The sequence below is a fragment of the Onychostruthus taczanowskii genome, unplaced genomic scaffold (assembly GCF_017590055.1).
Source record: "Onychostruthus taczanowskii isolate IOZ18803 unplaced genomic scaffold, ASM1759005v1 scaffold26, whole genome shotgun sequence".
Taxonomy (NCBI): domain Eukaryota; kingdom Metazoa; phylum Chordata; class Aves; order Passeriformes; family Passeridae; genus Onychostruthus; species Onychostruthus taczanowskii.
This window is the reverse complement of record NW_024499906.1, coordinates 776032-801099: the sequence shown is the minus strand read 5'-3', so window position 1 is coordinate 801099 and position 25068 is coordinate 776032. Positions and strand designations below refer to the sequence as shown.

General features: G+C 37.1%; 1 protein-coding gene across 1 annotated transcript in view; it reads right to left on the bottom strand.

Annotated features, from left to right (window-relative positions):
• The window catches only part of DIAPH3 (diaphanous related formin 3), a 205032-nt gene that overhangs the window by 166455 nt on the left and 13509 nt on the right, over positions 1-25068 (bottom strand). Inside the window, exons 3-9 of the mRNA XM_041407327.1 lie at positions 16015-16188; positions 12425-12529; positions 6972-7102; positions 4678-4752; positions 4444-4513; positions 3935-4071; positions 3378-3483 (exon numbers count right to left, since the gene is read on the bottom strand). Of these exons, the coding sequence (XP_041263261.1) occupies positions 3378-3483; positions 3935-4071; positions 4444-4513; positions 4678-4752; positions 6972-7102; positions 12425-12529; positions 16015-16188 (798 nt within the window). The remainder of the gene's footprint in view (positions 1-3377; positions 3484-3934; positions 4072-4443; positions 4514-4677; positions 4753-6971; positions 7103-12424; positions 12530-16014; positions 16189-25068) is intronic.

Here is a 25068-nt window from a genome sequence, read left to right as displayed (position 1 = left end):
AGCAGTTATGGAAAGGACCTCCCAAGCACAGAGCAACCAAGAATCATCAAGTTATTCAGCAAACCAAAAAGTCACAGCCATCTCACATCCTCCTATTATTAAATGACAAAGATTAAAAGGTATTCCTTGACAGTTGAAAATACTGGGAGGATAAGGCTATTGATGAATACCTAGGATCTTTTACTTTCTCACAAAAAATGCTTCTCCTAGGATATGCATGAACCTGCCCATTTCCAGAGGAATGAGCAGTATTCATTTTTCAGGAACTTAACCAGGAAAGGAAAAATTGCACCTTTGCTTCACCATTGTTCTCTTCTCAGTCCTAACTGGAAAATTAGAAGGAGCTGGCATCTGCAACTAGATCTGCATGGAAGAATAACACTCTCCTGTTAGTTAAACCACCTGCTTGAGAAGCAGTGGTGAAAGTTGATTATTAGAGAGTATAAGCACTCATTTGATCCTCCTAGAAAAATGAGAAGAAGACAACAAACAAGTTGTTGTTGTTGTTTTCATACCTTTCTTATCCATCAAAATGGTTTGTGCCAGAAAAGCTGTACTTCCTGCCTCCATGACTTGAACAAGCAAAGCATTGGACTTTTCAGTTGTCATTATAAATACACAAGGTATCAGATTGCCCTATATGTGTTTTAGGCTTAAGATGTTAAACTACATTTACTGTAATAAAACCAGAAACTTGATATTACTCCTGGCTATAGTTATATTTTTAGAATAAGACTACTAATCATCTTGAACCAAAATCAATTAAGTATGCCTTCCATAATTTCAGATTTTATGAAAGATAGAACATCTTTTGCATTCAACAAATGCAAAAGATAGACAGACAGAGCTTTCACGAAAAAGACAAAAATCACCCTACTGAGGCCTTTTATGTATTCAGTCTTCTAGTAACAGAAATGTTAAGTCAATTCAGAATTGAAAAGGTCAGTTGTTAGTGTCAAATTGAACTGCCACAAAGCAAGCATATATACATCAAGCAGACAATCAAGGCAAGTATGCCAAGTAACTGACAACTGTAAACTTCTGTCTCATTAAAACCCTGTCAAATTAACCACCAGGTCAATGTCATTGTTAGAAAAGTTTACAGCTGATTCACATGAGGAGGCTTGATTTTTCTGGTCTTAAAAAATAGAAATCTAGCAACCATTTATTAACTCTGAAAAAGTAAATATCAAAAAGCCTTTTAGCAGAAGGAACATACTTTAATGAAAGTTTAGTTAAAAAAAAACTAAACAGAAAAGAACTTTTAATGAGTTTCCATGTCTACAAAAGATGCAGCAATGGCAAAGCATTACCTATTTGCAGGAACTTCAGGCTAACACTCTCAGCAAAGCCAAATGAATATATTGAGCGTAAGTATTTTAGCAGAAGTATTGCAACAGTAACATTTAGAGTAAATTCTCATTTTTAACAATGCTTCTATCTTCTATATTAGAGGATAACAAAATACCAGATGGAGATATAGCCCAGTTGATAGAATGAATAACTAGAAGAAACAAACTTTTTTAATATCTGAAGAGTAGTCCTAGAAAAATTTAAATTGCTACTGGATAGGTAACTCAGCTGAAGTTTACTGCACTGATTTGCTTATCTCACCAGTGTATCTTGCTCATGGAGTTGAGCATCCCTGCAAATAGTGGGAACCCATCTTGGGTAAAATGAGAGGTACAACGGATTAACTTAACTTGCCTGATGGCTCAAATACAATAATGGCCTGCTGTAAGGGGAGTTTCACATGCATTTTCAACTATAAAGAAAAGGAAGTTACAGATAACTTTTTTTGTGTATTAAATCTACAGTAGTTTTTTTCCTTCATTAAATCTACACAGATGCAAATATACACAAGCCCTGAAAATTCAGCATTACACTCAAAACAAGATCCTCCTAATTTCAGCTTGGTAGTCCTCAAATCCTTATATGCTCTACACCAACTCTTGAATTCTCTTAACTTAGATACAACATCCTGGAATTGAAAAAAGAATTTTTGTAATCTAAAGTATTGAATCAATGATTCAAATAATGACGAATTAATAATTAATATTTTTAATCAAAACATTTTTTTTTAATATCTCAGAATTTTTTTGAAATTTCATAAAAGTCATGGATAGCTCAGGGAAACTGTGGATGCCCCATCCCTGAAAGTGTTCAAGGTGAAATTGGACTAGGCCTTGAGCAACCTGCTCTGGTGAAAAGATGCCTCCTCATGGTAGCTGGGCTGGAAGCACATGGTCTTTAAAGGTCCTTCCAACCCAAACTAGTCTATGATTAGAAGAGGGAAGCAGTAAGGAAGAGACAATTTTTCAAAAGAGAATTCCATTGGTACTGGCAAACTTGAACTACAATTCTCCACCTGCAAACATTCCTTTATGGTTATCTTTTCTGTGAGACAAATTAAACAAACAGCAACTTTTATTGTCAGACATGAACTATTTCATATAAAAGCTGAGTAATGCAAAAGTTTCTTTCAAACTTTAATCTTTTACTATTTTTGTAATAGTAACAAAGAATTGATGTGAGAAATGCAAGCATAGAAACCTACCAAGGCCTCAAACATACAAGCTCAGAGATAGAGATGGATACAGTGTTTGACCTAAGACCTTGGAGAAGGCTTGAAGCTTTAGAATAGAATAGTGAAACAGACACGTAACAAGAATAAAGATTTGTAGTTTAAGCCAAAGTATGTTTTAAGCAAGTAGAAATATGTGTCATGTAAGCAAATAAATATGTTAAGCAAGATAGTAGAAGATTTTAAAGATTTTAAATTATGAACAGCTCTCAGTTCAACCTGATTACATGAATATCAATGATTATTCAAAGTGTAATACTTTGTGCCTTCCTGCAGGCACAAACTTTACATCCAACTGAAGCAACTGGAAAATAAGGTGAAAGTTTTCTTTCCTCAGACGCTATGAGTGCAATTTTATGATATCATAAAGTGAGCATGAGGGACAGACCTCCCAATGATTTAAAACATTAATTATAGAATGCAGTTGCCTAAAAACTTGATTTTTACTAATATTAATATTCAATTTCAACAAATATTTCCAGAAGTGATATGATCTTTTTGCATCCAAACATATGATTTATCCTTTATTTTAAATATATACTGTCTTTTAACTTGCAAAGGTAAGAGCTCAGTGAATAGAAATCAATAAATTGACCTGCAACACCCCCATGTTTCCAGGCTGAATCTTCCCATGCCACACCTTGAAAGACAAAATTATAAACAATACCCCAAAATTTGACCCCAGTTTGAAACATCCCTACTCCTTTTTATTGTAATGAATTGTTTAGTCCAGAAAAACATATCGTTTTATTTTCACTTGTTGCAGCGGTTATATAAAAAAAAAAGCACTTACTTGCAGCTGAACTGAGTTATCCTGAAGACCTTCTACAATAGGAGAGAATCTATCAACATTCCTCTCCTCTGCTGCTGCTGTTACAGCTTCCAAAATTTTTTCAAGGCTGTAAGAAAAAGAGAATCATTTCACTCAGGAGAGATATTTAAACTTGTTTATTTGCTATCTTAAAAGCCATGTTGCCAAATTATTCACCTGCCTCAATTTCCTGTAAACAAATTTGGGCGGTTTAAGCAATACTTGTTGCCTTTAGAGATTTTTGTAACCAAAGAATGACTTACTGGAATACAAGGGTTAAGAAAATTATGCTAATAAGTATTAAGTAAAAGAATTGCTGCAGAACTATTTCCATCTAACCAATATATCCAGATGTGAAAAAAAGCCTCACTGATATGACCACGATAAAAAAATCACAAAGGTATTCTGAAAACTGACAATATAATACAGATATTACTTTCAAATTTAAATTGAAAATTTTATCATTTCATTCAGATATAACTATAATTTGGGATATTGTAAAATTACCTTAGTATTTCTTGCTTAAATACAGTACTTACATGTTTTCCTCTCCAACAATGCACATTGCAGATAAGAGTTTAACTATATCCGTCATCATGTTAGTTTGCTTGGGATCAATTGCTTTGGTCAGCAACAAAAGGCTCCTCTCTTCTCCCAAAATTCTTTCCAACCCATACTAAACAACAGAAGAATATTTGTAAGGGAGAGAATCCAAATGACCATCAAGTACCTAGTAATGACAGCAATGGTTCCCCTCAAGTAGATATTTCAGATGACATTTTAGTTTGTGAAATAATGAAAAAAATTAAACATGAGAAAAGTCCCAAATAGGTCACTTATTCTGAAAGAAGGGCATATAACAGCATCAAAATTTTACATTGTCTTGGAATATTTCTGCAGAGAGAAAGTGGCAGACTTCCAGCGGACAGAAAGAACTTCAAACTACAACTGACCAACCCACCACTCCACCAAATTGCACAGACTTATCAGGTACCTTATCTAATTGAACTGTAGTAATTTTGTTTCTAGAATAAATAAAATCCCATACCTTATTATTCATGAAGGCTCTCAAACACTGTATAACTTTATGCTGACTTCTTTTCACAAGTCTGTCCTGACTGAATAAATCAAAAATTAAGTGTAAATAAATGCTCTTTAAATATTAAGAAAAGCTAACTTTATATTAAGATATTTATATATAAAATTAGAGATTCGGTTATATATATATTCTATTTATATTCTATTTATATTTAGAAAAGCAAATTTTATACTAAATCCTTACTTTTTTGTCTCAACCAATCTTTCCAAAACATCCAACAGCAGTCCCAGACCTTCTTGGCCAAAGTTTTCAACCCAGCTAGGAGAAAGAAAAAAGACATTTTAAAAAATTGACATTTTGAAGACTAATCACAGTGAAAGAAAACTGTCACCATAAATAAAAGCACGCATAACTGGATGGTATTAAACCCAAAATATTTCCAAGAGAATACAACAAAAATTTAAAATTTCAGCTACTACCAAGTGCATCTTTTGATCAGGTTAAACCCTTGGCCAGTTGTTTCTCCATGAGGCAAACGGCTCATGGTCCTGTTTAGTACTGCTCAAAATACCATGATATGAAATACAAGTAACGCCACACTGACAGCAGGACTAACAATTACAGGAAGAGAAAACCATATTTTTTTTTCCCTTCTAGAAGTAAATACATTATGAAAATAGATTCTCTCTTTCTTGGATGGGCGTTTAATATGAAACAGGTTAGGCAAATAACTGGCAACTATTTTTGGCATATCTGGCCATACCTGTCCTAAAGATAATACTACAAGATTCATTTATTTGAACATTTTGTATTAGCAGAATTATGAGCAGCCACTTTGCTGCACATCCAACAGCTGGGAATGATCAACTAAAGTACTGACGCATTCTTACTGCCTTTACCTCTGCTTCCACAGGAGAACAAAAACTACTTACACAACCGAAGAAAACACTCAGCTTTTTGTCATTCTGAAAAAATACTAAGTTACCAGTGCCTCTATTTTCAACGTATTTATTAAAAATGTCCTTTTAATGAAATTCAACCTGTTGCAACTATTACACAAAAGGGGAAGAAAGAGTTGAAGGTAACTAATTATCTGTAATAATATGTACAGCTAGATCACTTGAACCACTTTTAATGAACTGTGCTGGCACCTGTGAGGTTAAAACACCTAAATTATTTACCTGAAGATTAGTGACCAAGATTGTCCTTTTAGAAGCTTACTTTTTATAGTGATGGGAAATAAACACAGCTTTTTGCAGTAAACCATGGATATCAATACCTGTTTCTAAGTGCCAGAGATCAAACAACTCAGTAACACTTGATTTAGATTTTCTCTGTGAACTAAAAATACAATTTACAAAAAAGACTAATTGAAAACCCTTTGTCAGAATAACTCAGGCTACTGTAAAGCATGTTTCCTTCCACATAAACCATTATATTTTCTAAATAAGACAACCCAATTCAGAAACAAAATAATAGAAGGAAAGAGGCAAATACCCATAGAGAAGACCCATATCAGCAACTCTGCCAAGCCAGACACAGAGAAAAGAAAGTTGTGCAATCCTTTTCTAATCATGTCCTAATATTTCATTTGCATTATTTTAAACTACACCCTAAACAGTTTCCCCAAATCATGTGTATAACCATTGTCTTAAATGGTAACCTTAAACAAAAGGATGTAAACAGAACAGAATAGGAAAAAATACAATTTAATGAAATAAAGTCAGCATTCAGAAATCAACTGCATGGAACAAATCAAAATTAAGACTTATCAGTGATTACTGAAGAGTTAGCCTTCCTTCGATAAAGCACAGGTAAACAAAGGCTGTGCTTTCTTCTGTATAGATAAAGGCTACAAGTACAGAAAAAAATACCGGAGGGAGGGAGGGAGGAAGGCAGGAAGGAAGGCAGGCAGGAAGGAAGGCAGGCAGGAAGGAAGGCAGGCAGGAAGGAAGGCAGGCAGGAAGGAAGGCAGGAAGGAAGGCAGGAAGGCAGGAAGGCAGGAAGGCAGGAAGGCAGGAAGGCAGGAAGGAAGGAAGGAAGGAAGGAAGGAAGGAAGGAAGGAAGGAAGGAAGGAAGGAAGGAAGCCTTAAGTACACTGGACAGAAGCAGCAGCACAGATTTAGAAATACATATGTATTCTGGTGAGCAAACTTACACCAAGGTGCCTAACTCTCATTATTGATTACCCTGACAAAAATAAGTTAGAAGATCAAAATCTAGAAAATATTTCAAAAATTAAAATGAGAAGCAATTGACTACTTAGCACTAGAAAACAAAAGGAACTGCTTCTGCACCACATTTAGTTTACCTTCTCTTAGTATTATCTTGTATAGATCAGCCAAGTCTATTAAAAATAACAGACCTACAGAGGATACATAATCAATGAAACAGAAAGAAGTTAAAATCACTCACTAATGCATACATACTCATTAACTGGAAAACCTTGAGACATGTACATCTACATATCCATTAATTTTAATCCATTAAGAAATAAGAATATTATTAATCTCTTCAACATGTGCTAATGATGTTACCTGACAGGATTACTAGTCAAGGACACACGGAGAGATTCTAAGCAAGTGACTAGTCTTTCATCCGTTGACCCAGATTTTAAATCCTGAATAAATTCTTGGGGAGAAATCTTCCTACTGTTCTTGAGACTTCCCTGAAACACAGAAAATAGACATGTTCTTTATTTGGTGCACACAGAACTTAAATAGATTATTAATGGCTAAGCTTCATTAATATTCCTTGAAAAACATATAATGTAGACCTGCAAACCCATAACTTATCTACTATTTGCCAAATGCTGACTAAATTTGGCCATTTTATGAATAAATTTATTATCAACAGACAAAAACAACAGGCTGGAAATGTAAAATTTATCACACATGCTCAGTGAAATAAAATTTTATATTGAATGGATTCTGTTTATGCATTGCAAAAATCTTAACATTCCGTATTCAACAGAAGAAAAAACCAATTATGAGGTTCTCTGAAGAGGGCCCATGTCCAGAAGGGTGACTGCACTCACATATGCATACAGAGCGAAAAAGCAGCATACCAGAACACTCAGCATGTTACTGCAGTAACTTCTGCTCTTGCAGAAGTAGACATTCTTGTAGACATCAAAAAACAAGAAGTCTAGTCCACCTAATACCCAGTTCACAGGAAGGACAGATATATTATCTACAGAACATATCTAAATACAAAAAAGCAGGTAAAGAATTGTGCATAAAACTTAGATTTGAGTTAATTCATTGCAAGACTCCTTTTTTTGAAAATAGAAGCACAACTGTCATGTTGCACAAAGAAATTTACTAAATAATTCTTGATCAACTAGTAGCTTAAGTCAGTAATTGAAGAGAATTAGACTTGAAATTGAAATAATAACTTGAAATTATTCACTGTAAATGGTGAGGTAGTATCATTATATTATTTTAGCTCTCATTATATTAGTATATTATATTAGTTTCATACAGATGATGTTTTCTGCCTTTGTTAGATCCTCAGGAAATACTGAGAAGTAATGTTTTCTTCCATGAGGCAGAATATGATTAAATAGTTTCTAGCAAAGAAATGAAGTTAAAAGCTAGGAAGCATGATTGACAGACCAGGCAGCTGAGCTGCCATCCTGAGGGACATCAACAGACAGGAAAAATGGGCAGAGGAATTTCAGGAAGTTCCACAACAGAAAACTGTAAATCTTGAACCTGAGGAGGAATAATCCTATGCACCAACATGTGCTGAGGCTACCAGCTGGAATGTAGGCTTGTAGGAAAATAGGGGTTGTGATGGATGACAAGTTGACCACAGTAAGTGCATCACCAGCTGGTTGAGAGAGATGACCCTTCCCTTCAGCTCAGTAGTGGTGAAACATCTGGAGAATTCTGTCCAGCCCCTGACTCCCCAGCATCAGAGACATGGACATATTGGAAAGAGTCCAGAAAGGGCAGTGGACACAATTACAAGAGAATCTGTAGTACATGGAGAGGCTGGTAGAACGGAGATTGTTTATCCCCAAGAAGAGAAGGCTCAGGGGAACCCTATCACTGAAAGGACAAGAAGAACAAATTGAAATACAAGAAATTAGTTAAACATAAGACAAACACAAACTTCCTCCCTCCTCCCTCTATTTTCTCTTCCACTCTAATTCTATTCCACGACTCTGTGACAACAGAACATTGGGGGCTATAATAGTCTCCACCTCAACTATATTTCCTCAGACTTGATAACAGATGCTCCAGACACCAAAAAAAAAAAAAAAAAAAAAAAAACAAAACCAAAAAAAAACTCCTGCTGCCAGGAATCATCCCAAAAATATAGCATCTCATGTTGTATTTTGAAACATCATGTGTAATACATGGAATGTCATTCCAAACATGCTTCTGAATTGATGGATCCCTACTAGCTTAAGTATGAGAGTAACTTCCAATAACTATGCTCCACAAAAAAAAGTAGATGAAATGTACAGCAAAGGATGAGGGTTGAGGTGAGAATCTGGAAGACAGATCTAGGAAAACCAGAGAAAATTTTTAAAAATCAGGAACAATAAATGTCCCCACAAACAAAATGAAACTCAGTATTTTCAGTTTTCTTTCATGGATCTTTCCAGCTGGACTCTGCATAAATAAGATAACAGACTGACTATAGACAAAATGACCACACAAACTCGCAGCAGCCTTCATGACAAAATATTTAACTTAAATGTTACAAGAGAGCTAGAAATTTCAAGAAGTCTCAGAAGTTCTACTGGCAGCTCCTGATGTGCATACACTACTTGATAAGCACTACTTGTATGCCTAAGCATAAAGATTAATATCCTGTGTGGAGAATCTGTCATTTCCAGTGACTTCTCCCAGCAGTTCCTGCTGTAAAATTGACAAAACTGATGTAACCAAAATACTTATAAGTTGTCAGTAAAATTCTTTCTTTTGATGCACAGTCATATTGGACAGTCATATGGACAGGACATACAGTTAAGATGGTTAGAAGATATTTTGGAAGGAATTTAATATAATCAATAGCAAGTGTGTGCAGTGCAAAGGTCACATGGGACAGGAGCCCAGTCAAACTAGAATTCACTAGAATGACATTTCAGAAAGCCTCATGTGACCCATCTGAAAACAGTGCCATGTGCAGTGGAGACTCACATCAACATCCAGAGAGTAACCAGTCATCCCATTTCAGACTCAGTTCCCCACTGCAATATTACCCTATGCAAAAGAACCAGTAAACTGTGAATGTCTGTACAACAAACTAGCACAGTGCTAAGTACCACTTATTCACAGTTATGCCAAAGTTCTGCAACATAATAAGAATATGATACATCTGCCGGTGCTTAAATAAATGAGAGCTGCATTTCGTATCAATTGTGAAACAGATTATATTAGCTGTATTTCAGCATGAGAAAAGCTGCTTAAGTTCAAAATGTTCAAATTTACTGAGAAACAGGAAATATCTTGAGGCATCAGTGCCTCTAGAAACTTAATTGCTCAACTGAAGAACAACTGGTCTGTGAGCAGATGCAGCATGAAGTCAGCATTAATTAATCTAGTTAAAACATCACAAGGGCACAAAGTGAACAACAAAAACAAAATGCTGAGAAGAAAATTCACTTTAAAAATCCAGTTTGTGTGTTTTGAACATATAAAACAGCAAAACCTATGGTTGAGTAACATGATAGCAATGCTATTTTTATTTCCCCTTGAGTATTAACCCCATAACATGGAATTTTATTTTAAAAACTTTTGTTTTCTGTAAGCATTACTGTACAAAGAGGTGGTTTGTGGTTATTGGAAAGGAGTTGTGCACTTCTGAGAAAGAGAAACCCTGACACTGTGGTCAATGATAAAGCTTTGATTAAAGTAGAGCCCACTTTGACCACCAGAGGCTGTTTCATTTTCATTGATTCATTAGAGGTGCAGTCTCTGTTCTTCATTTTAATAGTTCTTAAAATGATAATTGCTTTAAATGAAATATGCTCAGTACTCTCCATAACATTTGTGAATGAGGATATCTTTTCCAAGGCAAAATATCTTAGTACACATCTCCTTGAAGTTCAAGAAGCACGAAAAGAAGTACGAAGTACCAAAAGAAGTTACTGCAGTATCACTTATAGGAGAGGCCCGAGATGGGATTAGCTGCACACAATAGTCAGGAGCTACGTGGCATTTCAACTGTTCCAAAAAAGCATGACACTTTCAAGTCAAGGTACAACAGAAGTTCGCCAAGTATTCTTGGGGTGCAGTGCACTATTCTCTCTAGACTCAGAAGGCACTCAGTCCAACTAACTTGAGGAATGGCAAGGGAAGGAATTTCCCATCCCAATAGCTCCAGCACTAATCTGAAATCATCTGCAGCACAATTAGATGGAAGTGCTAAATCTGTGCCTCACTGAAACAGCTTCTCCCAGTACACAACAGGTGAATGTCACATCCAGTAAAGACATAACAGCAGAGAGTTCAGGAAAGACAAGTTACCCTGCAGGGATTGGTATTTAGTCATCTCCCATCACAGAAAGAGGAATACATGGGCTAGCAGCAGAGGAAGGGAACAGAAAAGAGAAAATGCTGTTGGGGCCTTAGGAAAACACACAAGTGTGTGGTAACAAATCATTGCCCTGGGGGAGGAAACAGACCTGTCTGCTTCAACAAAGCACCTTATACAACTCCTCTGGGCAAGAAACCCCATTACCAAAACACAAGTGTGACGTCATCCAAAGAAAAAAGGAAAATTGTGAATGGCACTCAGAAAGAAGGACCAATGAGACATACTCTGTGGCCAAGAAGCAAAGACATGAAAACCTTTCTCTTGTCAAAGAGAGCCTTAACATCACCATCATCAGCATGCTATGATTTCAGCAACAGATGTGAATGCAGCAACTCTGCACAGCCAGTCATGTTCTATTATCACATTGCTTTTTAGATCAAACAACTGAGATGTTAAAATACATATAGAGGCTGGGGCACCAATGATATATAAACCCTCACATACTATTTTGGGTAGATAAATTTCAAGAATGTTGTAAGATCTACTAGTCTGAAGTTTCTTGATTTCCCATGCAATATCTCTAAAAAAGAAAAACAAGCTTACTCTTCTGATATTAAGGACCTGTTAAGCTATAGACAAGACCAGTAGCTTTGATAAACTCAAATAAAGTAATCTCCAGGCAGTTCGGTGCTGCACTAGGCATACCTACCTTACTAAAAGTGCTAAAGCATAAGACTAATAATATACATCATGTGAAGTAGACAGTAAGATAAATATTTCAAATTATTATATTTAATGTTTTAATTTCTTTTTATTTAGTTGTAATTACATCCAGGCCATTTTTTATACTGATATCTCAAGTTACATACAGCAGTGAGAATTGAATATTCAAACATATGAATTCTAAAACAATCAGAATATCTGAGGATAGGATTAGCTATGGAGCATTCAGTGCAGGAGTCAGTTCTCACTCTGCAAAAACTAAGCAGTTTTTCTAATGCCAACTGAATCCTTAATTTGGCCCTTACATACAACCCCTTGCACTGCTTTAGAACAACCGATCATTATCTTTATAGGTAAAAAATGGACAATTGATTTTGTGCACCACACTTTCATTATCAGCTATTACGTAGCATCAAACATGAACTCTATTTTAAGTCAGGCATGAAAAAGGTTCATCAGTTGAGGAATTCTTTTTAAACAATGCTAGAAAAGAAAAAGGTTCACACCAAACTTTTGCAAGAAGTTTTTGCAGAATCTTTCCATCTCTACTCTTAGTCATACCTTTACCAAAAAGAAGCGCTGGTTTCTGTATAGAAGATACATTTCAAGTACAAGTGATTATCTGCCACTGTAACTTGTAAAATAGTAAGACAGACAGAAACATTTTTAAAGAGCACTATGAGAAACAGAAGTTAGTCAAAGTAATGTCACATGCATGCATCACTTTTTCTGACCAACAGGACACAATGTAAGCTTTTAGTCATTCACTTACAGACTTGGAAGCAGTGCTAATATATTGCATCACCATTTCTTTTTTGGTATTAAAATCCTTTTCTCTCAATGGCATTTTCTTGTCTTCGTTTAAATTCATATCCTCCTAGAATGAGATAGGAAAAAAAAAGAAAAAAGAGTCTTAAATGCTGTACATCAACAGAATGATTTTAATGTAAGACTTAAATAAATAAATACACAAAAATATGAACTCATGTTACTTAAAGATATTATACAAAGAACTTTTCATAAGATGTTAATCAAAACCATAAAAATCCTTATCCATATTCCCTCTGAGCTCAGACTGAAAAAAACCAAAAACAGTCAACTATGCTAGGATTAACAAGTGCATCACAATCATTTTTAGTACACTCTCTTCTTAGGAAAAACCTACAGTGTCACACACGCATGCACCAAACTATAGAAGAGCATTATTTAATACTTCCCAAAACATTTATAAATGTACTCATACCAGTATTTTACATATTTTTAATTTCAATTTTAATTTTTAATTTATTCCATAATTCTCTTCCTCTATTCCCAAATACTTCATCTTGGCAGCAGAATGTGGTTTGCGCTGAAACTAGTTCACAAATTAATAATCACCTTTGCAGTAAGCAAAGCCAAAATTCTTAAGAATTAAATCAAAACACTCAACCGTTACCAAAACCCCACATAATTCATTCACCCCAACATAAATACAGAGGTCAAAAAGAGCAGAGAGACCTACACTGAAAACCACACAAGTGACACTCCTGGATGTCACTAGCATTTCTGACACAGGGAGTTCTACTGCTCCAGCCTAGAAATGCTCTGATCATTATAATCAGTGAGAAATGGCACTTCTCATCATGGTGTAAGTTAATGAATAAAAGGGAAAAAAAATGTTTTCAGGAACAATTAATAATTTTGGCACACACAGATAAAGCACATACACCATGTGCTTTACTATGTGCATTACTCAAGCTTAGCAAGAATTACTTCAGTTATTTTCAGCTGAGACTCATGAGGTGAATCCTCACCAGCTTTGGCAGAAGCAATGCTACAAAATCAGTGAGTAACCATCTTGATATCAAAGCTATTTCACCTAGTCAGAAATCAAAGACAAACAGCACAGACAATTCTTAGAATTTGTACTACACCAAAACTTAAGTTTCCTCGTCTTTCAATAGCTTTCATGCTGAGTAGAAGAGAATGAAGCAGAGTTCCTAGAAACATTTACAACAATGTACACAACTTTTGTATAAATCCAAGCTTTGAGAAGTTATTGCAGAAAATGCTTGACCCCTGTGTTGGTTTCAGTTGGTATAGGGTTAATTTTGAACTTAAATTGAACTAAAAAAAACCCTTTTCAAGTTATTATGTAGCTATTCCAAAGTTCATTCTTCTATTTAGTTTCTTTCAGACTTGCTCTTTCATGTTTTCTGAAAAGTAGCTTCTAAACTTAAATAAAAGTATCCAACTTCCAAACACAAAAAACCCCCCAAGAATTAAGAAACCTGTCAACACAAACTGTATTCCATAAGCCTAGATATAACAGCAGGTTAATTTATGGGAAATATTCTGTCTGTGTGTACAGTAAAAAGTAATTTCTTTGTTCTTCTTTTTAACAAACGAAACATCACTGAGTCAATTAATTTATACAGACTAGAGCGATACAAGGGGCACAACAGATATTGCTTAGTTAATAACATACTTCATCTCCATCTTTTATTTCTTAAATAATTGAAATATATTCTACAGGTAAGCAATACCTTTTTGGAAAAGAAGAACACATCATTTCACATGGATATTTTCCTAATAGCACTAACAGAAATTAAAGAGGCAGATAGCAGTTAATTATTATCTTTAACCATCTGTTTTTATGAGCTCTTTCATAATTTTTGCCATGAAAACCACTCAAGACACCACTGCATAAAATACTGAGAGAAGGAAGCTATATGCATCCAGGAAAACCCCAAGTACAAAGTAAGACATTCACTAAACCCTAAGAATTTAAAAACTTCTTCCTTCAGTACTAACACATTCACTATTTTTCCATACAAAATTAGTTCTAAAAGCCTGGCTACAACAAATTGTTCAAATTGTTCACCAATCCACCCCAACAAATCACTTAATTTGATCAGAACAGCAAACTAGAGGCTACAATATATAATTAGCTATGTAATCTACTGTGACTAAACTAGCTTTATTCCAGCCCATTCAAATGTGGATAATCTGAAAAATCCTTTCTGTAGTGCATGTTATAGATAAAATAACACTGATAAAGTAGCTTAATCCAAGTTTAAGTGCTTTGTTATTCAGTGAAACTAGGAAAGCATTCAAATTATCCAGATGTCATCAGTACTTTAACATATTTTGCAAAGTAGTTTTAAAATTGGAATTAGTTATTTAAGGATCCATGGATATAAGCATCTATATTTATCTAGACATGCAGTAGTAGCTTCCTGAGGATTTACTGAAAGTTTCCATTTATTTATGGCACAGTACAACATCACACACTACCCCATATAGAATGTCTGCAGGATTGTAGAGAAATACAATCCAAATGCAAGGGGTGTATGGAAGGATGCACACCTTCAAGTTTTATTAAAAAGAACTCTCCCATTTTCTGAGCAATTATCATTTACAGTGAAATTTTAAAGAGAAGCAAGACATGAGAGAAAAATGAACCATTTGGCACAAGTACAAATACCAAAGTTGGTAACAGTTAATTATTCCTTTCCCTCAACAGTTTAACCATGAAAACCCTGAATGTTATCCTTCAGTTATAGTTCTCAAGAGTTCTACAAAATCTTCTTGAAAACTAAACTATCATCACTGAGTACCAGGAAGTACAAATTCCACAAAGGTACTTCTCTCATTGCACATTGCATTTTCTCCACATGCCAGTCCATGGTAGTCCCTTTGTATTTTAAGAGTTACTTGTTATTTGCTGAGAGGCAGAGAAAGAAATAATAATCTAGGCATCATTCTCCTTGTTAGTGATCCCTTGTGCTCTTCAGATTTCAGTCACTCTTTTCTCATGGCCATTCCGTGTTTAGTTTTCAATTGCCCAAAATGTCATCATCACAACAAAAAGCTCAGCCTACTGAGGTGCTACCAGTGCCACACGATCTTTGTGACTGCTCTTTTGTAGTGTACTAACAATGACAACCAAGGAAAGAAGCAAATTTGCAGACAAATGCTGCTTTGGAGGCAATTCTCTCTTTTTGTGCAATAGTGACATGGCATATAAATTAAGAACTAAACGTGGCTGTGACATTTGAAGGCATAAAATTGCTTTGTGAAAGTTTCAGATCATCTTAAAAGGAAGAAGGATCCCCCATTTCTTGTTCTTCCTCAAAACGTGTTGCATAATCTCACTTCTAATTTCTGTTTTAAATATACTTGGATCAAAAATTTGCAAAAATAATTCCAATACTTTATTTCCTGAGAAACACCCTAATAAATACACAATTACAACTCACAACAACAATTATATTAATAATTCAGGTAAAGATTAGAATACATGCACAGAAGAATACCTGTTCCACCTATCACTTAGCCATGCTGTCATTCTTTAAGTAAAAGGAAGTGTAAGACTCTTACCATCATTTTTTCAAACAGTGCTATGATTTCTCTTTCCGACAGTGGTTTTGTAGCAAAATCCTCTGGGTCCATGGGGGTGGATGACCAATCTGTGGAATGTGACTGCTTCATATGTGGCAGATGAGGTCTTTCTTTTTTACTTCTTGGAATTCTTATACTGGCAAATCTATCCAACTGAAAATACAAAAGGTGCAACATATCACATACTGCTTCCATTCTGTGTAACCCTAATTAACATGGATGTTCTTGAAAGTTGAACATCCTTATTTTTCTGCGGTAGCTTACCTGTTATTTAACTGCCTTATTCTAAAGGCTTTTCCTAAAGATACATATGATGGTCAGTTGCCTAGCACTGGAGTTAACCGACCAGAATCCCATTACATTAGAAAGAAATCATGCAGAACATCAGAATTTTACAGAAAGTTTGGAGGAACAGATACCTACAAAACCAATTTATGAAAAATTCTTTCCAAGCGTTACATGTAGAATATGAGAAAGCAGACTTATTTACCAAAAGCATAGTTTTAAAATGTTTTTAGTTACCCAGAAACAGCTGTACTCCTAACATAGCTACAGAATATATAGACATGCAAAGAAACTACTTTTTATTAAAAGACAAATTAGCGTAACTAAGACAAGGTTTCTATTTATTTTCTTTCTATTTCTATTTCTTTTTGCATCATGTAATACAAAATTTAGTGCCTTTGTTCCAATTATTTAGAAACTCATTTTGGAGAAACCACTGACCCCTCTATTAAAGCTACGCAGAGTACGTTTATGATTTCATGAATGATCCTTATGACTAATCCCCAGCACACATCAATCACTCTGGCTTTTTTAACCCTTCCAAGAGCCAAAAACCTTCTTCAGAAAAGTGGTTTGGGTTGTGGGATTTTTAACCGATTAGATAATTACCAACTTTCTGATCAAGAGTTACTAAGTGAAACTTTACCCATTTTCCATGCTAGAGCTTGTGTGTTTTAAGGTACATGGGCAAGAACCAAGAGAAGGCAAAAGCAGCGGACACGTAATGACGCTGCAGAGTCAGGGACAGAAAGAAGACCATAGTCTTCAAGTGTTTTAGAAGGTAAAAATGTTTAATGAAAGCAGCAGGTCTTTTATGATGTGACTTACTAAGGTGACATTTGATTGGTCTCAAAGTAGAAAGATCTCACACTATTGGTGAACTATGAATAGTACACTCTGGAGAACCACACCTATAAACAACGGTTACAGAAAGAGAGAGAATATTTGTTTTAATTCTTTCCTCTAAGATTCCCAGGCTCAGCCTTGGAGAAATTATCTCTGTTCTTTCTTGGGCTGAACTGAGACTATTCACAACAACATAATGAGGTGTGCTACATCATCATCTTTGTAACACCCTTTTGAACAGATACGCACAGCAACATCACACTTGTCAACACAGAAGAAAGTTAAGGAAACATTTGATGCATAAGAGATTTTGGACAAGATTTCAACCATATCAACAGGCTTCTGTCTTGGAATGCTATGCAAAAATATTCTGTGGCTTCAATATATCTGTAAGATAAGTATCTTGAGACAAGTACATCAGTTACCAAACTAAATGACAAGTAAAATTATTATAGCATCTGTGGAATTAAGATCAGAGAGAGCAAAGAAAATCAGTACCAAAAACCGGGTACAAGTGTTCCACTCTAGTCAGAACAAGAATTGACTATCACACACCCATGAAGAGAGGTTTAGAGGAAAAATATAAAGACTTTAATTCTTCCAGTTCAAAATTGAAAAGAAACAGTTTTTGGAACATAGAAATAGATTGTAAGCTATTCACAGATGGTTGTAGAACATGCAAAAGCAGAAAATTAATATAGCATACACATAAAAGAGCTCAGCATGGATGACGGGGCCCTTCTGTGTCACATCAAACCAGCAGGCAATGAGGAAGAGCATACTCTACAGGAATAATTACATAGGCAAGACCCAGGAAGACAAAGAATGCAACAAAAGGAAAAGGGAGGATAACATTACTGGAAGTGAAGTAGTAGTCATCAGTAGCAAAAATGATCTTACATCTTGACTGGAAAGCAATTTCCCTTCCTGCTTTTAAAATCAGAAGTCTATGGTAAGCATGGGGGGATGAAGCCAGACTTCAAACTGAAGTGACTAGATTGGAATTGTAAAAAATCCTATTATATGAGACTTTTCTTTTCAAGCAATGTCTTTCACAGAGTACTGATGAAAGGCAGCATGCCTGCTCCAAAAAATGAGTTAGCCAGTAGCTTCTCCATGCCCCCATATCTTCACTATAAAGTGCATAACCACAAGCCGTTGTATTTGCAGATGGTTCACATACAGACTTGAAACAGGTGTAGAGGAAAGACACTTTGGCTGAAATAATGGATTTCAGCCCATGAATCAGTGAACAGACAACAAATTAGGTTTAAGACAGCTGTGCCCTAAATTTCTTTTCCAGTATCTCCTGAAAAATCTCAGTCCCTTCTTTATAGCCTGTGCTCCCCAAGTGTCTCCTCTTCCTCCTCCTGCTCCACACAGCAGCAACAACAGAAGTTCTGGCCGGGCAGAACTGCATTCAGTCCCAGAAGTCTCTAAAAGCAGACAGGCCCTATTCAGGGAGAAGGGCCTATTCCTCCTTGAAAAGTTTTAGTTTTTAGTTTATGTTCAGGTTTTAAGCTTCTCTTGAATATATAGTGGATGTTTTGCATCATCATACATTACACTGTAACATTCACATTCCCCATATTCACCAAATCCTATACCACTCATCCTAGAGGAGGAAAGCACATCTTGGAATATATTTGATCAGACAGAACATTTAAGACAGATTGAGTTAATAGGATTATAAACACATTTAAACATGTGTCAAACTAAGTACTTTAAATAATTTAAAACAATGCAGTCTAAAAGGAAGACTCCCATACATTAATAAAAGGGAATTCACAACAAGATTTGCACAGCAGTAGAGTGTGGATATTCTACATATACTTCCCTTTTGAATTATACATTGATAGTGCTTCAGAAAAGTTAATACTTCTCAGTATTCCATACAGGCAAATAATTTCATGGTCCACAGAAAGCACTATACAGAAAGAATAGAAATTTCATTGCTTGGGTGTAATGAAATCTACCACTGATGCTGCTGGCAATCCAAGTGCATAGAGGAGGAAACAGCAAAAAAAAAGTTCAATAATCTTCCATGTTACACCAAAGCATTTTAAATCAGGCTAACCAACAGGCTATAGCTAAGCTTAGCTTTGATACAGTTTCACTAGAGTTTAAAGCAGGTTTGACCTTGCATCTTTTCTATTTTTTTGGTATTTATTTTATCAATGGATACATATAGATGCATACAGGAACAGTGCTCTAGGACAGTAAGAAAAATATCAGTATGAGCCAAAATCAAGCAACCATCAAGGATGAATGGTAAGGTTTTATTGGCTTATTTCATAGGCTGACTATTATTCCACAGAGAGCTCATGGAATAAGAAAGTGATTTTATGCCCACACCATGGCCCTGAAAAATCAAAGTTACACAGAGATCCACAATACAAACTTTCTGGCTCATCACACTTTCTAATCAGGTCCCTAGAAAGTAAATTTTTTGTGCTCTGATTTTGATCTTAGTGATGACTTCTTATACCATTCTCCATAAGAAAATAGCATATATTGAACTTACACATTTGATAATGCAGGAATCAATTGATTAATTACTGCTACAATAATTTTTGGCACTACAGCTTATCAAGACATCACCTACTAACAGAGCTGCTATGCATGCAGGAATGAAAGGTGTTACTTCACTGCCATTCTGCCTCCCTCATATCTCTCTTAATTAACACATCAAATCACCTATTTCTATATTAAGAAATTCCTCAAAAATAAAATCCAGCACATGCATGTAAAAAACCACATTCACTATCACTATAAGTGATGGCCTTAGTAACAGCACTGAAAATGGCCCTTGTGACGGCCCTGCTTCTTCATCCTCTCCACCCTCCTTTTTCTCCTTGACTGCTTTTGCTAAATTTTGAAGGGTTACTTTCATATACATTTCTTCTGCTTGTGTACAGGGGCAAGTGACACCAGCACATGTTGTTTCTCTGCTTCAGTGGCACTGTTTGTCATCAGGCTTGAACTAACCACAGTGTCTGTCACGGTGACTAGAGCAGCTGCGGGGCCTGGTGTCTCACTGTCACATCCAGAGACCTTCTTTCCCTCCTGAGGGCACTGGGCAGTGCTGGGCACGGCTCAGCAGGCCTGCGCCAGGCCACAACCATTGCAGGGGTTTGGGTCCTCCTGGGTTGCCAGGGTGGCAGAACACCTTTTCCGAGGCCAAAACTTTTACTAATTTTTCTGGATTATGCACTTGCTAGGGGTAAAGTGCAAACGCAGACCACTGCCCTAGACATTGGCCCATACGTCCCACGCACTCCTCCACTCCACACTATCCAGCTTTTGGCCAAATGTATGAGTGGTGTTCTTAATTAAGAGTCTGATGTTAAACAAGACCTGAACCATATGCAGTAACATGCTGGCTCCAAGAAAAAGGATCATGTTGGTTTCAAGGGTATTCAAAGGTTATTCAAAATCATTAAAATTCTCAAAAGGCTACTGTAATCGGTCTGGAGGAGAAGGAATGAAAGGGGGAGGCAAGAAAGATGCAGGAAAATATTGTTATGGGTTCAGGAGAATGCCTGTGCACAAAAAAATTCAAGACACAGTCAGAATAGCAAAGCAAGTCAATTTTATTAGTCATGTTAGCAATAAATACATACCAACCCCTGGATGTTGGAGAAGCTGCGGAGCAGGAGAAGGAGACAGAACACGCCTCCTGAGTGGGAGGGGCAGGAGGGCAGCGCACCTTCAGGGCATCCCCTGATGAAAACAGTGTGCATCCTGTCATCCTCTCTCCTTCACCCTTTTATCTCCCCTCAGGAGTGGCCAGTTTCAACATCATCTCACATGCGGCCAGCGCATGAGATGAGATCACAAGGGCACATGACCACACCTCCATGCCAACAACAGCTTTATCACTCCCCTTTCACAGGATGAATTCCACTGATACATAGTTTCATTTCTGAAGGTTAGTCCTACCAACTAACAATAAGTTCTTCTTCTACATTATCTTGTTGACGTGCACAATCTCAGACCAAATACGTCAGGCCTTAGACCCATCTTCAGCCCCTGACACAGGTATCTTCCCCATAAGGTTCTCTTTCTGAGGACACAACTTCTGATACCTCATTATGAAGACAGAGCATTACAGAATTATTATCATTTAACCTAAAACATGTTACTAGAAGTACTGAATAACCTTCTTGCTTTCACTCGCATTCTCATGAAGAGACACACACATTCACATTATATATAAATATATATTTGTGTATATATGGACCATTAAGACACTGATGGTGATCACTAAGCACTGTCTTTTAGCAGAGTTCTGATAGGAAATATATGCAGGTATAAAATATTCCTTTCCTGAGTGAAAGCATAAAGCCAAGAGTATTGCTTAGAGCTTTTGCTCTTTTTCCAGGTATTCTTCTCTCTCTGCCTTATAGATATCTAGGACAAAAAGTACTGCCACCTTTTATATTCAAGTTCACATTTTTGACTGTCTGCTATTTATTTAATCAGTAAACACATTTTCACATCTGAAAAAAATTCTGCTCAAGCACTACAGAATAACTCAGTCTCCCACACATTTTGCCAGTCATTTTAGTCACAGAAGCCAAGAGCTCAGTCATGAAAGTCTGCTGTAAAACCCTGATGCTGACAGACGACAAAAGCTTAGGGGAACATTAACAATATAGGAAGGAACAAAAGTAGAATAGAAAGTGGAACAAATCCTGTGTCTTCACTTGAAATAATTATTATTATTCCTACTGGATAGGGAACCAACATGATGAACTGGGTTGCAACAATTTCAGTATCTTCAGAACTTAAAGCAACCCACTTACCAGCAGAAATACTTCTCAAAAGATCAAAGAAGTTACTTCCAATGACTCTAAGTCAAAGACCTCTTAACATATTTTTCCTCCTTGAAGCTCCAGAAGATTAAAAAAGTATATTCTTTCTTTGACAGTCAAATTGCTCTACAAGATTAACTTCTTAGTATGTGAGAAATTCCACTGCTAGCAGTAGAGCTTTTAAGAAGAGCAAGACTTGCATAAACCAAGATACACAGAAGAATCCCTTTGATAAAGTGACTTCTTATTCCTAATAAACTCAATCTCAGAGATTATTTCACCAATCTTAAATTTATAGAATTTAGACCTGTGCACAATCACATCCTAAATGTGTAGACAATATTTCACTCTGAATCTTATTTCTCTATATACTGAAAATTAGACAGCCTTTCTAATCTTTAAAGCAGTTGCTATAAAATCAGTATACTTTGATGCTGTAAGGAATTTTAGTATGCTTTTCTTTTTTGTCTACATAAGATGCCTTTTAATAAAATTCTGTTAATATGGAGGCTTAGCTAACCTTTCTGAGTCTTTCTCTCTCTCTCTGCCAACGCTGAGGCAGACATGCCAGCAAATTGCATCTCAGGAAGTGGAAGATCCTTATCCCCAACAGACAGGAGGGGACCTAAGAGACAGGGAGAATTGGAGGTAGGTCCCTGCTTGGGATGCCAGGTGAATCCTCTCCCAACCTACCAAGGGGGCTGTCCCAATACATCTGTTCTTTGTGAGCAGAGAAGGACTAGTGGATGATGTAATGTGCATGGTGGCCATTTTGGGCACAGGAAGCACAAAATTGATAATGTTCTCAAATCTGAATAAAGTAAGGATGGGCACCAGCAGAACTGCTACTCCGGGCTTCTGGCAGGCAGATTTTGGGCTTTTTAGGACATGGACTGACAAAGTCCTTTGGGAATCAATTCTGAAGGGTAAAGAAGTCCTGGAAGGCTGAACATACTTTAACAAAGAAAATTTTAAAGATACAGAAGCAGGCTGTCCCCATATGCCATAAAAAAATCCAGTGGAGAAAAAGACCACCCTGGCTAAACAGAGAACTTTAGGCTGAAACTCAGGGCTCAGGGGAGAGAAATAAAAACGAGAGGAGGGGAGAGGAAAGAGGGGAGAGGGGAGGAGTATCACTTCTGGAAGGAGGGTCAGAAAACTTGGGGTGACTACAAGGGTGTTGTCATGTTACGTAAGAAGAAAAAGTAGAAGAGTCAAAGCCACACTGGAACCTGGTCACTGTTGTAACAGATAACAAAAGTTTCAATGAATACATTGCCAGCAAAGTACAACTATGGAGACTCTCCATCCTTTGCTGCTTGCAGATGGTAGTGTAGGATGACAAAAAGGCTGAGGTATTTAATGCCTTCTTCACCTCACTCTTTAATACCAAAATTTAATACTATTCCTTTTGCTCAGGAAACCCAACTCCCCGAGATGAAAGTTAGGGATGGGAAGCCAAGTGAAGCCCCCATAATCCAGAAGGAATGACTAGTGATCTGCTATGGAAGTTGAACATCCACAAGTCTACGGGCCTGTACCAGGGAATAATGAGGGAGCTGGTAAAAGAGCTCACCAATCCACTTTCAAACATTTACCAGCAGTCCTGATTATCTGAAAAACTTCCAGCTGACTGGAAATTAGCAAATATAAGGCCCACCTAAAGGAAGAATGGGAAAGATGATCCAAGGAACCACAGGCCTGTCAAACTAACCTAGTACCAGGGGAAGTCTTGGAACAGATAATCCTGAGTGTCAGTACACAGAATGTACAGGACAATCAGGCCCAGCCAGCATGGGTTTGGGAAAGGCAGGTCCTGCTTGACCAACCTGACCTCCTTCTATGACCATTTGACCTACTCAGTGGACAAGAGAAAGGCTGTGGATGGTGCCTCCCTAGACTTCACTAAGGCATTTCACACCATTTCCCACAGCATTGTCATGGAGAAACTGGCTGCTCATGGCTTGCACAGGTGCATTCTTTGCTGGGTAAAAAACTGTTTGGATGGCTGAATCCAGAGAGTGGTAGTTAATGGTGCTACATCAAGCTGGTAGCTGGTCACAAGTGGGGTTCCCCAAGGTTCAGTATTGGGGCCAGTCCTGTTTAATATCTTCATCAGTGATCTGGACTAAGGGGTTAAGTGCTCTCTCAGTTAGCGAGCCGATGACACCACACTGGGTGACAAGTGCTGATCTGTTGGAGGGCAGGAAGGCTCTGCAGAGGAATTTGGACAGGCTGGATCAATGGGCTGAGGACAGCAGCCTGAAGTTCAGGCTGAATCTGGGTCACACAAAACCCCTTGCAGAGCTACAGGCTGGGGTCAGAATGGCTGGAACATGGCCGAGCAGAAAAGGACCTGGAGGTGCTGGTTGACAGTGGCGAACAAGAGCCAGCATGTGCCCTGGTGGCCAAGAAGGCCAATGGCATCCTGTATCAGAAATAGTGTGGCCAGCAGGACAAGGGCAGTGACCATCCTGCTCGTGACGCTCTGGTGAGGCTTCACTTCAAATCCTGTGTTCAGTTTTGGGCCCCTCACTACAAAAAAGGCATTGAGGTGCTGGAGTGTGTCCAGAGAAGGGCACAGCTGGTGAAAAGAAGCGTCTAGAAAGCAAGTCCCATGAGGAGCAGCTGAAGGAGCTGGGGATGTTTGTGTTGAAGAGGCTCAAGGGGGATCCCACTGCTCTGTACAAATACCAGAAAGAGGCCACTACCTGAAAGATGGTGGCCTCTTCCACCATCTCAAGTGAAAGGATGAGAGGAAATGGCCCTAAGTTGCACCCGGGGAGGCTCACATTGGACATCAGGAAAAAAAAATTACTGGCAGAGTGGTTAGGCATTGGAATCAGTTGCCTGGGAGCATGATGGAGTAACCATCTCTGAAAGTGTTCATGAGGCATCTGGATGTGGCACTTGATATAGTTTAGGCGTGATTATGGTTGTGCTATGTTGACAGTAGAACTACATGGCTTGAAGGTATCCTCGAGTATTGATGATTCTGTGATTTTTGGAATGTGGAGCACTGAGAGAGATAATTTGATATCTCAGTTACCTGCTTCCCACTCCTCTGTAGAGCAAGAGTGCAATT